The 13,381-nt window shown below is 31.8% G+C and overlaps 1 protein-coding gene across 1 annotated transcript; it reads left to right on the forward strand.

Moving 5' to 3' along the window:
• Positions 1-669: 669 nt before the first annotated feature.
• On the forward strand, positions 670-9,406 carry LOC114294383 (small ubiquitin-related modifier 1). Its single transcript, XM_028238511.2, has 3 exons — positions 670-1,178; positions 8,700-8,849; positions 9,138-9,406. The coding sequence occupies exons 1-3, from the start codon at positions 1,089-1,091 to the stop codon at positions 9,213-9,215; spliced, it is 318 nt and encodes a 105-aa protein (XP_028094312.1). The 5' UTR covers positions 670-1,088; the 3' UTR covers positions 9,216-9,406.
• Positions 9,407-13,381: the final 3,975 nt, after the last annotated feature.

Below are 13,381 nucleotides of genomic sequence, written 5' to 3' on the forward strand. Positions count from 1 at the left end.
ATTTCAATTTTTTTTTTCAATTTACTTTTAAAACTATTTTTTGTTCAAAATTTGATAAAAAATATCATGTTAACTGTCACATAATATAAAAAATATATTATTATATTAGAGTTTAGATTTGTATAAGATATGTGAATTATATATAATAAAATATTTTTATATCACGTGACTATTAATATGTCATTTTTTATCTAATTTAAAAAAAAAAATAGTTTTCGAAGTAAATTAAAAAAAAAATTGAAACACGAAGAGCAAAAGTGAAAAGATAATTGTTTTAGCAGGTTTTGGAATAAAATAATTAATAAAGATAAAATAAAATAAAATAATTAATAAGATAAAATGTTGCAGTTAAATCATAATTATTTTATTTTTTCTCTCACAATTATCAAATTAAGGGATTGTTTGGGATGATCTAAATAAGTATATTTTTTGAATTTTTACAAAAAGATACACAGAAAAATAGAGAGATAACGTGACCTAAAAAAAATAAAAAATATATATTTATATAGTGTACCCCAAATACCCTTAATTACAAAAAAAAAATAAAATAAAATTAACTATCATCCTAAACATAATTTTTTTTAATCAGATTAAAATAACCAAAAAGTCAATTAAAATAAATTCTCAAACCAACCCTATATATATAAATGGAAAATTTTAATATATATCTTTTTTAAAAAGTATATCATATGCACCCCTAAATATGTATTTTATGCACCCCTAAATATGTATTTTTTTTTTTAGTTTTAATCAATTTTTTGTTTAATTATGATTTTGCTTAGGTATGAATGATGAATTTTTTAATTATACCATATATTGTTTAATTATGATTTTGTTTTAGGTATGAATGATAAAATTTTTAATTATACCTTGTATTTAGTTATGATAATTTTTTTTTTTTAAGTAAGTTATAATTAAAAGAATTGAAGTTATACCATTTTTCTCCCCTATAAATAGAGGCTTTGGCTGTTCGCTGTGGTACCGTAATTCTGTGAAATTTCCGATTGACGGGGAGGGAGGGAGAGAGAGAGAGAGAGAGAAACCCTAGCTCAGAAACCAAAAAAGAAAACCCTAACAAGGCTTAAATAATGTCTGCGACAGGAGGTGGTGGTGGTCAGGAGGAAGACAAGAAGCCTACGGATCAGTCGGGGCATATCAATCTCAAGGTCAAAGGCCAGGTATACCCACACACACTCACATCACATCACATGTTATTTGTGTATCTTTTTGTTGAGTTGTTGGATTACTTGTTTTGTCTATTGATTGAATGATTGGGATATTGGAGCCCTGATTTTATCTAGTATATGTTTGGTTTCTGAGAAAAAAAAGTAGAGGAAAATGAGAGGATTACTAGGAATCCTGTGTAACTGTTTTGTATGCGTTGCAAAGTGCTTTTCTGTTGTTATTTCGGCTCTGATTTTTCTGCAATTAATCAGAACGCTTAAGAAGTTGTGGCTTACCTATAGTCAACTCGTAAATTGTTTTGAAATTCTATGTACACACACACATATATCTTGTTTTGTTGGTAGTTTGGTGTGCACTCATTTCTCTCATGGAGGCCATTAAGTGTCTGGTTAGATTATTGAAGTGGAGTTTGGGAATTGCTGTTTTGTTTTTTTTTTTAATTATTTTATTTTTTTTTTGGGGGGGGGGGGTGTTTAGTGAAATTTTTCTACAAAAAGTTTCAATTATGGGTTTTACTCGACTATGCATACTTCACTTTTTTTTTAGAAAAAAAAAGAAAAAAAGTCCACTAAAGACGGAAAAATAATTAGAAAAGTCAATATTTTATTTTATTTTATTGTCTTTAGTGGATTGTGGAGAAGAAGGATTTATGTAGCCGACCCCGTTTGATGGGACTTAAGTGAGATTTAAGGCAAGGCTTGGTTTGGTTTTGGTCTTGATCTTTAGTGGATTGTTTCGTTTTTTTATTTATTATTAAAGATAATTATTTTACACTAGATGGATTGACTTGAAAACTAAGCAATTTTGGCACAAATTTTAAAATCGTTTGCTAAAAGACAGTGGTGTTCGGATGGAAATGTGACTTTTTTAATTGGATTCCAAAGAGATAACTATGTCTATAGGATGCAAGCCTTTGTTTATTTGATGATGAAGGCAGAGTTGTAGAGACACTAATTTGTATTAAGAAAGAATGATTTGTTCCTAGTTGAGGTTTCTCAATATTGTTGATGTTTTTCATTTGAGGTTTTGATGGTTCTTAGAGTTGTGAATACATTAATTTGTTTTAAAAAGAATGATTTGATCCTCCTTGAGATTTTTTCATTTGAGCCTTGATGGTTCTTGATGTTTTCTATACTCAAATTTAAGCATCATATCGAAGAATTGAGATATTTTATTAGAATTAACTTTATGTAATGAATTGTAATATATACCTTTTGAATATTTGAAGATTCGATTGGTAAAATTAACATTCTCAATGGATGAGAAAACTGATCTATGATTTTTCATTTACCAATAAAGGTAAGGTGAATAATATGTTTATTGCTAATGGCTTGTTTTATATGTCATGTTATGTTAAATTGTATCATAATTTTATATGCAAATGTCATTTATATCATATCTTGCTTTGTCTTATTTTCTTCTTTATACCGTTGAATTAATTGATATTTTTATTTTAGAAAAGATAAATACTTGGCAAATTTTTTGGGTTAATTACAGTTTACCCTCTTAAACTATCAATTGTATTACTTTGTGTCCTTGATCTAACAAACATTACATTTTACCCTCTAGGTGTATTGAAAATCAAAATAACACTTACAAACTCAAAATTCAGTCACTGCAAGCTTTCTCTCCTTGGCTTGAGACACTGTTGTTTTCTCTGTGAACCCCTCATATATAGATTTTAATTTTGTCAAATAAAACCTTGAATTTTTTAATTGAGTACAATTCAGACAATTTGTCTAACACTGTTAACTCATCTAACATAAAGTTTTTTTAACAGACACATGGCACTCTCTAAGTTGATCTTCCACATCCAAATTTAAACTTCACTACACCATATCATTATCACCATTTTTATCATCCATTTATCTATCAAAACCATCCACCATCACATCATCAATACCGTTAGTTTAACAATAGGATAAAACCCTACCCATTTACCTCTTCTGCTCTAACTCCAGCGCCTCTTCCCTTAAGCTTCGAATTCATGAAAGTAATTGATGTTTCAACCCAATCTAATCACAATTTTAGTTCTCTTCTCTTTGATAATATTATTCATATTCTTTGAATTGACACCAAGAAATCAAGAGCAGGGAGGTCCATCGGGCTTCAATGAAGCGAAATGTTGCAATTCGAGATGCCATGGATTCTTTGCAGAGCTTCTCCTTAAAGTCGTCCTGTAAATGATGGTTTCAAAAATGCAGATAGTTTGTGAATTAGTTGTGTTGTGATTCAATCAAGAAAAGGAAGGGTGGAGATGGGGAGAAAGTATTTTGTTTAACAGGTATACCACGTCATTTTAGCTGATGTGGAATCCCTTTCCACACAAAATGTGACATGTAGTCAAGGCCCCGATATAATCTCTTACTTAAGTGGAACAACCCATCTCGCCCTTCTTCAAAATTGTGTAGTATTCCCGACCTTTCATCTCCGTCCATGTTTGTTGCCTCTCACCTTCTTGACAGCGGAACCTGTGCTTCACCTTGGTTCTCATCATGTTGTTATCTTGTCTATCAAAACTCTCATCAATTTCTCATCAAATATCTCAAACAATCACTGCCACCAAACTCCGATCTAGCCATTTATTCCGGCGACCTTATTTTTCTTCTCATTTTATCTTCTTCAGTGAGTTCAACAAATTGAATCTGTCCCTTTTACTCTTTCTTTGACAAAAACCCTTAAAATTTTAAAATGATTCAAAGAGTTGGTCTTAAAATATAAAATTTCTGGAATTTATATGAAATTTTAAGGTGCAAGTTTGTGGTTATCACTGAAAAAAAGCGGGATTTTGGTTAACAGCCAAGGGAAATGAACTGGTTTTAGCTTCAGCATTATGAAGATTTAATTTTACAAGTTTTCTACCAGATACAGTTGCTACAGAATATATTACTGGGTTTGTCATCTGGGTATTGTTGATTGAATTTGTTGAACTAGCAAAGAAGAGAAAAGGAGAAAGAAAAAAATGCTTGCTGGAATCCGTGGTGTTGCCAACATTTGTGTTGGTGGTGATTGTTTGGGGTTTAGGTATATGATAAAAAGTTGATAAGAGTTCTGGTGAGAATATTAGTTGCAGGAAGAAGTATGGAGAGAGAGGAAGATAGGAGAGGTAAGAAGGATATATAAATCATTTGAACCTATTGAAGCATTTGTAGGGATTTCATACGTGGCATATTATGTGTGGAATGGGATTCCACGTGGGCTAAGAAATACATTCTTGCAGAGGGTTGGCTGGAATTTGTAAATATATATTGTTTCGTATATATGTATATTCTTTCATGTGGAAGATGGGGTGAAAAGAAATGACCAAATCATCCCTCTTCTGTTAAAATAAACTGTGTTAGACGGATGGTTTAAATTGTACTTAGTTTAAAATTGTAAAATTTAGTTATAAGTCTCTTTACATAATTGTGTAGTGTTAAAAGTAGAGATGTAAGAAAAACGTGGAACCATGCTAATCGATTGAAATATACTGAAATTTCAATTTTCGGTAAGTTTTTCATAACATACGGTCTGTGTTGGTTTTGAAATTTTTTATACCGATATAAATCGAACTGACCGAATATTATATTTAAATACTTTTATATTATAATTTCTTGAACATTATATGATAAGTAACTAACATAATACAGTTTTGTGATAAAAATTAGGGAGAAAAACATTTATAAAGCAATTTTCATACATTTTCTTCATATATTTTTAATGTAAAATTCCATAATCTACTATAAAATCCTTTAAAACCTGATGCAAACTTCTCTTCTACATCAAACTGATAAAATCGAATTGTAGCATACGGTCTGTATCAATTTCTCAACCATGAAAATCTAAAGGATTGGCTACGTGCTAAATATGCTCTCAACACCGATCGAACCAAACTGTTTACATCCCTAGTTAAAAGGACAAGTGAATATTTTCTAATGCATAAAGTTCTTTAAAATTTATTTATCATCGATTAAGGACATATAAACATATGCCCATTTATTTTAGATAACCTTGTCCTTTTATCTTCCATAACTTCTCTCTTCTTATTTCAACCGTCAATGTGATAATCTCTCTCTCTCTCTCTCTCTCTCTCTCTCTCTCTCCATATATATACTAAAAAAATATATATCATTTTTCAATATTCCAAGTTGAAAATTCTTGCAAGATTGCAAGAGATGGTTCTACAATCGAGTCGTAGAGCTTGGATGATTGCTATATTTCGAACCTTATTTGTTGTATTTCGATAATTATTTGGATCAAAACTTGCGATTGAGCCATACAAAAGATGTGTATTTTGTTTGTTTCTTTGGGTGAAAGAGTGACTAATTGTTGAAGGTTTTTTCGGTGAGATTAAAGATTAAACAATGTGTATTTCGTTTGTTATGATTATTTTTTATTGATTCTGATTTGATAATGATGTTTTTGTTTGTTGTTAGATTAACTTTACTTTTGTTTGCTTTGGTAATATGTGACTTGTGTTTTATTTGTTGATATGCTCTGTTTTAAAATGACAATAAAATTTTAATCTGGTTTGCTATGGCAGTATGTAATCAGTCTTTTGTTTGCTGATTTTGTTTTAAGTTAACAGTAAAATTTTACTCTGTTAACATTATCATTTCATTGTTTTAATAATTTTTTTAATTCAATACGTCTATCTGTTGTGGTAACAATTATAGTACTATGGTGTTTAGTGATGATGATGGTATTTTATTATTTAAATATTAAATTTCACAGTAAAATTTACTATGAATCAGAGTAAAATTTTACTGTCAAATAGAATAAAATTTTACTGTTGACATTAATTTTGACAATAAAAATTTTGATTTTTTTTTGTAAAAAATTTCATAACCAACATTGTTTAAGAATTTCTATGTTTGCCCTTAATGCGTGAATGTTTTATTATGAGGGAGTTTTGACCAAATTCCCCAATAAAAAATCAAGGTTTTATTTGACAAAATTGAAATCTTGAGGTTTAATTTGTTAGGAGGGTCAAACCTTGTTTTTTAGTTTTCTCACAAAATTTTGGAAAATTTGTAGAAAAATGGAAAGTTGAAGAAGTAATTGCTAAAGAAGGGAGAATAAAAAAAATTGCATCTAGCATGGAGCCTTTTAAAACAATTGCAAAAGAATGGGAAAAATTACACAATTACCCCTCTCATTTTTTGTTCTCTCTCTCTCTCTCTCTCTCTCTCTCCTCTTTTCCTTCTCCATTTCCATCCATTCTAGCTAAAAACCACCTCTCCCCCACCCATCTCTGGCCATCGGCTAACTCTCTTTCTCTTTGTGCCTTCCTTTGCTGCCACCATCGTACCCAACCTCCTTCGATTACCACATCCCCCACCTTTCCCTCTGACCACTACAGTCCTCACTTCACCTTCCTTTTGTTTTCCCGCTACCATCACCGCAACCCCACTCCTCCCTTACCTTTTGATGCCAACCCTGGATCCCAGAAATCATATCGCTACCAGATTGGGCCCCTGATGACGAGACCATGACCTAGACAATCAATCTCTCTCTCTCTCTCTCTTTCTCTCTATCTCTCTCTCATGCTTTGAAGGCTGGTGGAGGGGACCTTCAGGCTAGGGAATACAGAGGGGGTTAGGAGAGGGGAGGTGGAGGGAAAGAGAGGAAAGGGAGGTTGAAGGGGGTTTGTAGTAGTGGTGTTGGCGCGAAGGAGCTGGGGAGGGGAAGGGTTTGCATGGAGGGATTAGGGGGGTGGAAGGGAAGAGAGGAGAGAGAGGTTGAAGGGGGTTGGTGGCGGGGGCAATGGCAGTCGGAGGTGGGGGAAAGGGGAGGGTTTGTAGAAAGGGGTGGAGGGGAAGAGAGGAGAGGGAGGTTGAAGGGGGTTTGGTGGTGGCTGTTGCGGCGATGGTGGCGGGAGATAGGGTAGTGGCCGAGGTTGGGGGAGGGGTTTGGAATGGCGGGGATTCGGGGAGTGGTTAGGGGTAGCCAACGGCGGATGGAGAAGGTGGCTGCCGCCTCTTAATTCAAATCATAATATACACAGTTTTTGGAAGAAATATTGTTACAAGTTTGTGGAAATATTTATATAATTAAATTTGAGTTTTTTGAACCAGAAAATGTGTGATAAAGCTGGGCCTACAGAATTCCAAGGGATTGGCTTGGTGGTAACGCCATGGGTTTTGGCGGTGTGCTCCATGCAAGGTCCATGGATCGAAACCTCTTAGGTGTTAACAATTCCTTGGGGCCATTAGACTGGAGGAAAATGTTGAATTAATTGTGGTGCACTTGTGGGAAACTCCTTGCCGAGGGCCTGTGCAACCCTGGGGATTAGTTGGGTTTTTGATCTGGACACCCCAGTGCCAATAAAAATAAATAAATAAATAAATAAAGGTGGGCCTACTTTGTTTACATGCATTGGGATCCTATGCAACCAAAACCTAAACTTCATCTTAAAGCATCAAAATTGTTTTACAATTGTGTAGTTCACTTGAGTCAGTTTTGAAGATCTTGAACATGTTTGCAAAGAAGACAATCTGATCTAAACTGAATGGATTGAGTTACCTGGTTTAAACTGCAGCAATAATTAATTCTAATTTACTCTCTCTTGGGTCATGGTTCTGAAATTGGTGCAATTAAGGAAGTGGAATGTAAACATTACATTGCTACATGAGCACCCCTTCCTAGTTCATTTCATTCTGTTTTGACGGGGGCATGGTAGGTTGCGATCTTGTGACATCATTAATCTGATGAAAAGGTTTGATGCATTTATATTGATTGGACTCACTGCCACTGGGTGCCTGTTAGTTAATCTGTTAGTGTGCACTAATACTATGGGCAAGGCTACCTACAGTAGACATACTATATGACAGTAAAATTGGCAAATCTTATGGACATGTGGTCATTTTATGTGTCAGCAGTTTCCAGATCTGGATTATGGATATTGATAATAATCCCTGGACATTTACCCATTTACTAAGAACAATTGCGGGGAGTTGGTTCCAAGAATAGCACAGATTGTTCATGATTTGGCAATTTTTTTGCGATTGGAAATTACTTTGAATATTTTTGGTTTTCCTTTGTGAGTGAGAAGCGCAATGTAGTAATTTTTTATGTAATTTCTCCTATTGTCATTGGGATCTTGTTGTAATGGGGTGGGTACAGTTGTGAGATGTTTCACCATGCAATAGCATAAATATAGTATATATTTTGAAGAAACATGCGTTTGAGCAAAACCTAGAATGGCTAAAATTTGGAAATGTGGCATGGACAGTTTTATTTGTAATATTTAATCAGGACTTTAAACATAAATCCTACCAGAGTGTTCTAGAGTTATATTTATAATCATCATGATTAACTAAGCAATGCCCATGTTTGTGCTTTCTACCAGTAGCAAAGGGGTTTGAATGAACGAGACACTGGTGGGATATTTAGCTGTTGCATTTCTCAGAGATCATATTTTTACTCCTTTTGCTGAAGTCCCACGTGTTCTTATTTATAAATTGATTTCGTTGTTCCATTATGTTTGTGCAACTCCTGCTTGATCTTCCCCATGTGGTTATTGTCAATTGTAGGATGGGAACGAGGTGTTCTTTAGGATCAAACGTAGCACCCAGTTACGGAAGCTCATGACTGCTTACTGTGATCGACAGTCTGTGGAGTTTAACTCCATTGCGTTCTTATTTGATGGGCGCCGACTTCGAGGAGAGCAAACTCCAGATGAGGTAAATTTTGTTAGGTTACACCAAAAGGCCTTGAATCCTTTTTTTTATTGAAGCTCGCGGGCTAATAACTAAAAGTCATTGTAAGAGATCTAAAAACCTTAACTGGGGGATAGAAGTTCACATTTCCACCACTTGAACTTTAGAAAGTGTGTGCTATAAATGTGAATTTCACTATCATGGAAAGTTTAGCTTGCATGTTTTTCTTATGTATTGCAGTTTACATAAATAGCAAGTTCACTGGACTTGCATTTGACTGTCTTTTGTGATTTTTGTGTCTTTTATCAATAGCTTGAAATGGAGGAAGGTGATGAAATTGATGCTATGCTGCATCAAACTGGCGGTGGAGGTGAGCATAGAGCTGTCTAGCTCCTCCAAGGTGGCCTACATATGCATGTAAGGGGGTAAACATGGTGGGAGAATTGCCATATATTCTGAAAACTTACTTGTCTCTGGACATTACTGTCAAGAAAAATGGATTTGATGCATACCTAAAAAAGTTTCTTGGACTCAAGTTAGTTCTTTTGTTATTATGCAATGGTTACTGGATTGACTATAAATGTGTGTTTGATGTTGGTGTTTTTATTGTTGCAATTTAGAAATCTGGAATCTATTTCAGGTTCCCCCATGCCTATTGACTATGTTGAATGATATGTTATAAATCCACAGGAGTGATAATGTGGGTGATGATGATGACAGTGAGCTCTTGGATGGGCTTTATGTAGAACTCTCTGCTATGGATATTGTGCAAAATATTATTTTCCCTAGTAAAATTTTCCATTGCAACACCAATGGCCAAGAGTGGTCTATCATTGCTATATAGCAAAGAAAACAAAGCCTTCTGAGCAAAAACCAGTGTCAAGTCCTTGTAGCAAGGCACAACAAAGTACATATGGAAGTTACTTGAGCAGACTGGTGAACAATTTTTTTTGTAGACTTGAGACTGGTGAACAATTTAAGGTGTATATAAATAAATACTATATATATATATATATATTTATATTTGTGGAGGGTTAAGATAAGGTTACCAGTGTCGAACATTTTTGGATAGGAAAAGTCAATTCATACAAGAAATTTTTACAAAAAAACCACCGCTAGTATAGTGTTGTAATGTTATTTTTATAAATACATTTATCTTTATAGGTGTCTTGTTTTAAAGGTGAAGCAATAATATATATCAAATAATGATCTTATGAACTATTTGAAGTTTTTTTATTTTTATTTTTTTTAGATCCAAAGATTTCATTCTGGTGTAAATTACATAAAGGATGGTATAAATTACATAAAGTGTTAAGTATAAATGACCGTGTGTTTCGTGTTGAGGAATAAATATGATTTTTTTTTATAATATTGAAATTATTAAACGTAACATTAACGTAATATTTTAATGTAATACTTTAAAAACGTAACATTCTAATATAACATATTAAAAAATTCTTTAGTGTATTTTTCTTAAAAATAATAACGTAATATTTAAAAAAAAATTTCTTAATATACTTTGTTTAAATGTAACACTTTAATTAATGTAACACACAAACTCTTTGGTGTGTTTTTTTTTAAACATAATATAACTCTTCAGTGTATTTTTTTTTTTTTTTAACGTAACATTCCAATCAAAGTTTCTTAGTGTATTTTTTTCAAACGTAACAATTTAATATAATAATAGAAAATCATACTAATAAATATGTAGATTTTCACGCTTGATAACTAACACTTCAACTACCAATCCCTTCAAAAAGAATTTTTCACACTCACCATTTTATTCTTATCTCAAAAACATATCAAAAAATTTAAAAAATGAATCATAAAAGAAACATTTACTTCAATTTAAATGGCACTAGATTAAATAAATATAGCTTTTTAAAATAAAAATTATTAATTGATTAATGCAAAAAATTCTTAAAACTAAATGCATTCAAATGGAATAAAACATGGTGGGCGAGTTTCATTCATCTCCCTTTCGGATAGTGATACGTGGGTTTAGCTACTCTTCCTCTCCGTTAATAAACCTTCTGGTGATGATGTAATTGTTAGAGGGAGAGAGAAGGTTTAGAGAATCTTTAATTATGCTAGTCAAAATATTTAGTTAAATTTTCACTTTAATAGTTAAGATAATTATTATTTTTAATGTACATTTTAATAGTACTCTTTATTTTAATTATCTTCTTTTAACATATTCATTTAATGCTTTTATGATAAAGAAAAAGAGAGACAAAAAAGAAAATGAGTAAATGATTTGAGACTAAAAAGTAGTGAATAGTGGCCTTGAGACTAAAAAGTAGTGAATAGTGGCCACTAAAAGTAGTTATTGCTATTCACATAATTATTTTAATTAATTTTTTTGACTATTTTACTTGAAGATATTTTTCTTGAGTTTGACGTAGATATTTTAGCTAAATTGATAAGTTCACTTAGCTGGTTGGGATGCTCTGGGAGAAGAAAAAAAATGGTGTATAGAGAAGCCATGCGGTCATATATACAGTTATTTCCGTCCAAGGTACTAACAGCTTGTTTGGCATAAATTAAAAAAGTATATTTATTTATTTATTTTTATTTTTTTTAGGTCACATCACCTTTCAATTTTTTTATGTCTTTTTATAAAAAATTAAAAAATATATTTATTCAGATTAATAATTCTTAAAGCTCAATTGGGCTAATATCCATACAAATGAAAAACTAAATAAATAAATAAATATAGAGAAGCTTAATTGGACTAATATTGATACAAGTGAAAATAAAAGTAAAAACAAAGAGAAAAGTTGTCAGTTGAGTTTTCAAAACATATTTATATATATATATTAAAAAAAATTTAAAATTAGTTTGACAAAAATAAATTAAAAAATATTTTTGAATTTTTTAAAATTATTTCCATCCCAAAAAAGAAAAAAATCATATGGCAATAATGAGTGCTTTATTATTTCATTTTTTTTTACTAAATTAGTTTTCAAATTTTTTGTTTTTTGATTTTCTTGTTATAATAAAATTCAATCAAATAGAAGAACCAAGCAAACAAGGTGTTTACAGTTTGTTTCGCTGCCAAATTTGCAAGGAAAATGTCATGGATTTCAAATAATCTATTAAATTTTTACCAAACTTCTTGTATGGATGTGCGACTCACACACCTATGTAAGAAGTTCAGTAGAAAATTTGAAAGATTATTTAGAGTCCCTAGTATCACTCAATTTGTAAATACGGCTTGTCTTCCTAAAAGTATGCCCATCTGGCGACTTCCAGCAATCTTCCTGCGAGATGCAAAAAAAAAACTTTCGAAGCCTAAATTTGGGATTTTTATGCTTAGGAAGAGGGGTTTGAGAGCTTTTTTCCCGATTTATAATATAGATTTTTGAATTTTCGACACTTATAATGGTTTCCTCTTCTCTCAATCCTCCTTTATTAATGTGGGTGTTCATCTTCTTCAACTTTGATTTTTGACGGTGGCCGATGCACAAAAAGGCAATGGCGGCAGCGGCGGTAGGAATGACGTCAATGGTGACGACAGGGTTGGATTTTATTTAGATACAGATCTTGTTTTTCTAGACCACATTTATGAAAAGATTGATAATTTTTTCAAACCGCAGTTGATTTTTTGACAAATTTTATAATTTGTTGTTTGTAGTTTGTAGTTTGAGACGGTTTCTTTAGTTGGTCCTTTGGGGTTTTATTATTATTTTTCTTCTTATCCTGTATAATGTTAATTTTTATTTTAATATAATTGCTTTATAATATATATATATATATATTTGAAAGTATGCCTTTGCACTACTGCAACAGCATTCTATTGAGAAAATGTTGACAAGCTTCATTTTGTATTTTTTGGGGGTGATGTCCTCCGTTTAAAAAAATGTAAACAGTTTTGCCCTAAAATACTTGGATAAATTACACTTTATCTCTTTTGTGTTTGACTATTTTTGCACTTTAGTCCTTGAGATATATATATATATATATTACTTTGACTCTTTATGGTTTAAATTATTTCCAATTTACTCATAAAGCTAATTTTTATTCAAAATTAGATAGAAAAATACTATGTTATAAATAAATTATTATGTTAGTGTTTCAATTTGTTTTAGATGTACGACTTATAGATAATAATTTTTTTTTATTACATGGTTGTCAATATGTTATTTATTTATTTTCTTTTTTTGGTAAAACACTAATAAATCTCAAATTTTGATATGTAAAACCATTTGGTCCTACCTTTTTTTTTATATGTAAATGTCAATTATGTTAAACCCCTTTAAGTTAGCACTAGTTTTGTATTTGGGAATGGGTAGTTGTGGGTTTTAAGTGATGCTATAGTTACCAAAATGTCCAAAAACATACTATAGCATTTTTTTTTGGTTTTCTCTCCATCTTGAAACTTGTAGTTTCCATCAAAATGTTAGTGACTGGATTCTCATTATGTGTGATCGAATCGTAGGTATTGTCAATGTTGATCGGCGAATATTCATCCCCGAAATAACGTTGCATAGCACCCACCAAAACCATAGAAAAGCAAAAATAACCCCTTTAAGCACATTTGTGAAGGCGGTTCG

The sequence above is a fragment of the Camellia sinensis genome, chromosome 3, assembly GCF_055761805.1.
Source record: "Camellia sinensis isolate YWXY chromosome 3, ASM5576180v1, whole genome shotgun sequence".
NCBI classification, from domain to species: Eukaryota; Viridiplantae; Streptophyta; class Magnoliopsida; order Ericales; family Theaceae; genus Camellia; species Camellia sinensis.

Excerpts from the sequence above, each read along its gene's own strand:
- LOC114294383 (XM_028238511.2), top strand. The coding sequence starts at position 1,089 with ATGTCTGCGACAGGAGGTGGTGGTGGTCAGGAGGAAGACAAGAAGCCT. Across the intron at positions 1,179-8,699 it reads ATCTCAAGGTCAAAGGCCAG|GATGGGAACGAGGTGTTCTT; the intron begins GTATACCCACAC and ends TGTCAATTGTAG. Across the intron at positions 8,850-9,137 it reads GAGAGCAAACTCCAGATGAG|CTTGAAATGGAGGAAGGTGA; the intron begins GTAAATTTTGTT and ends TTTTATCAATAG.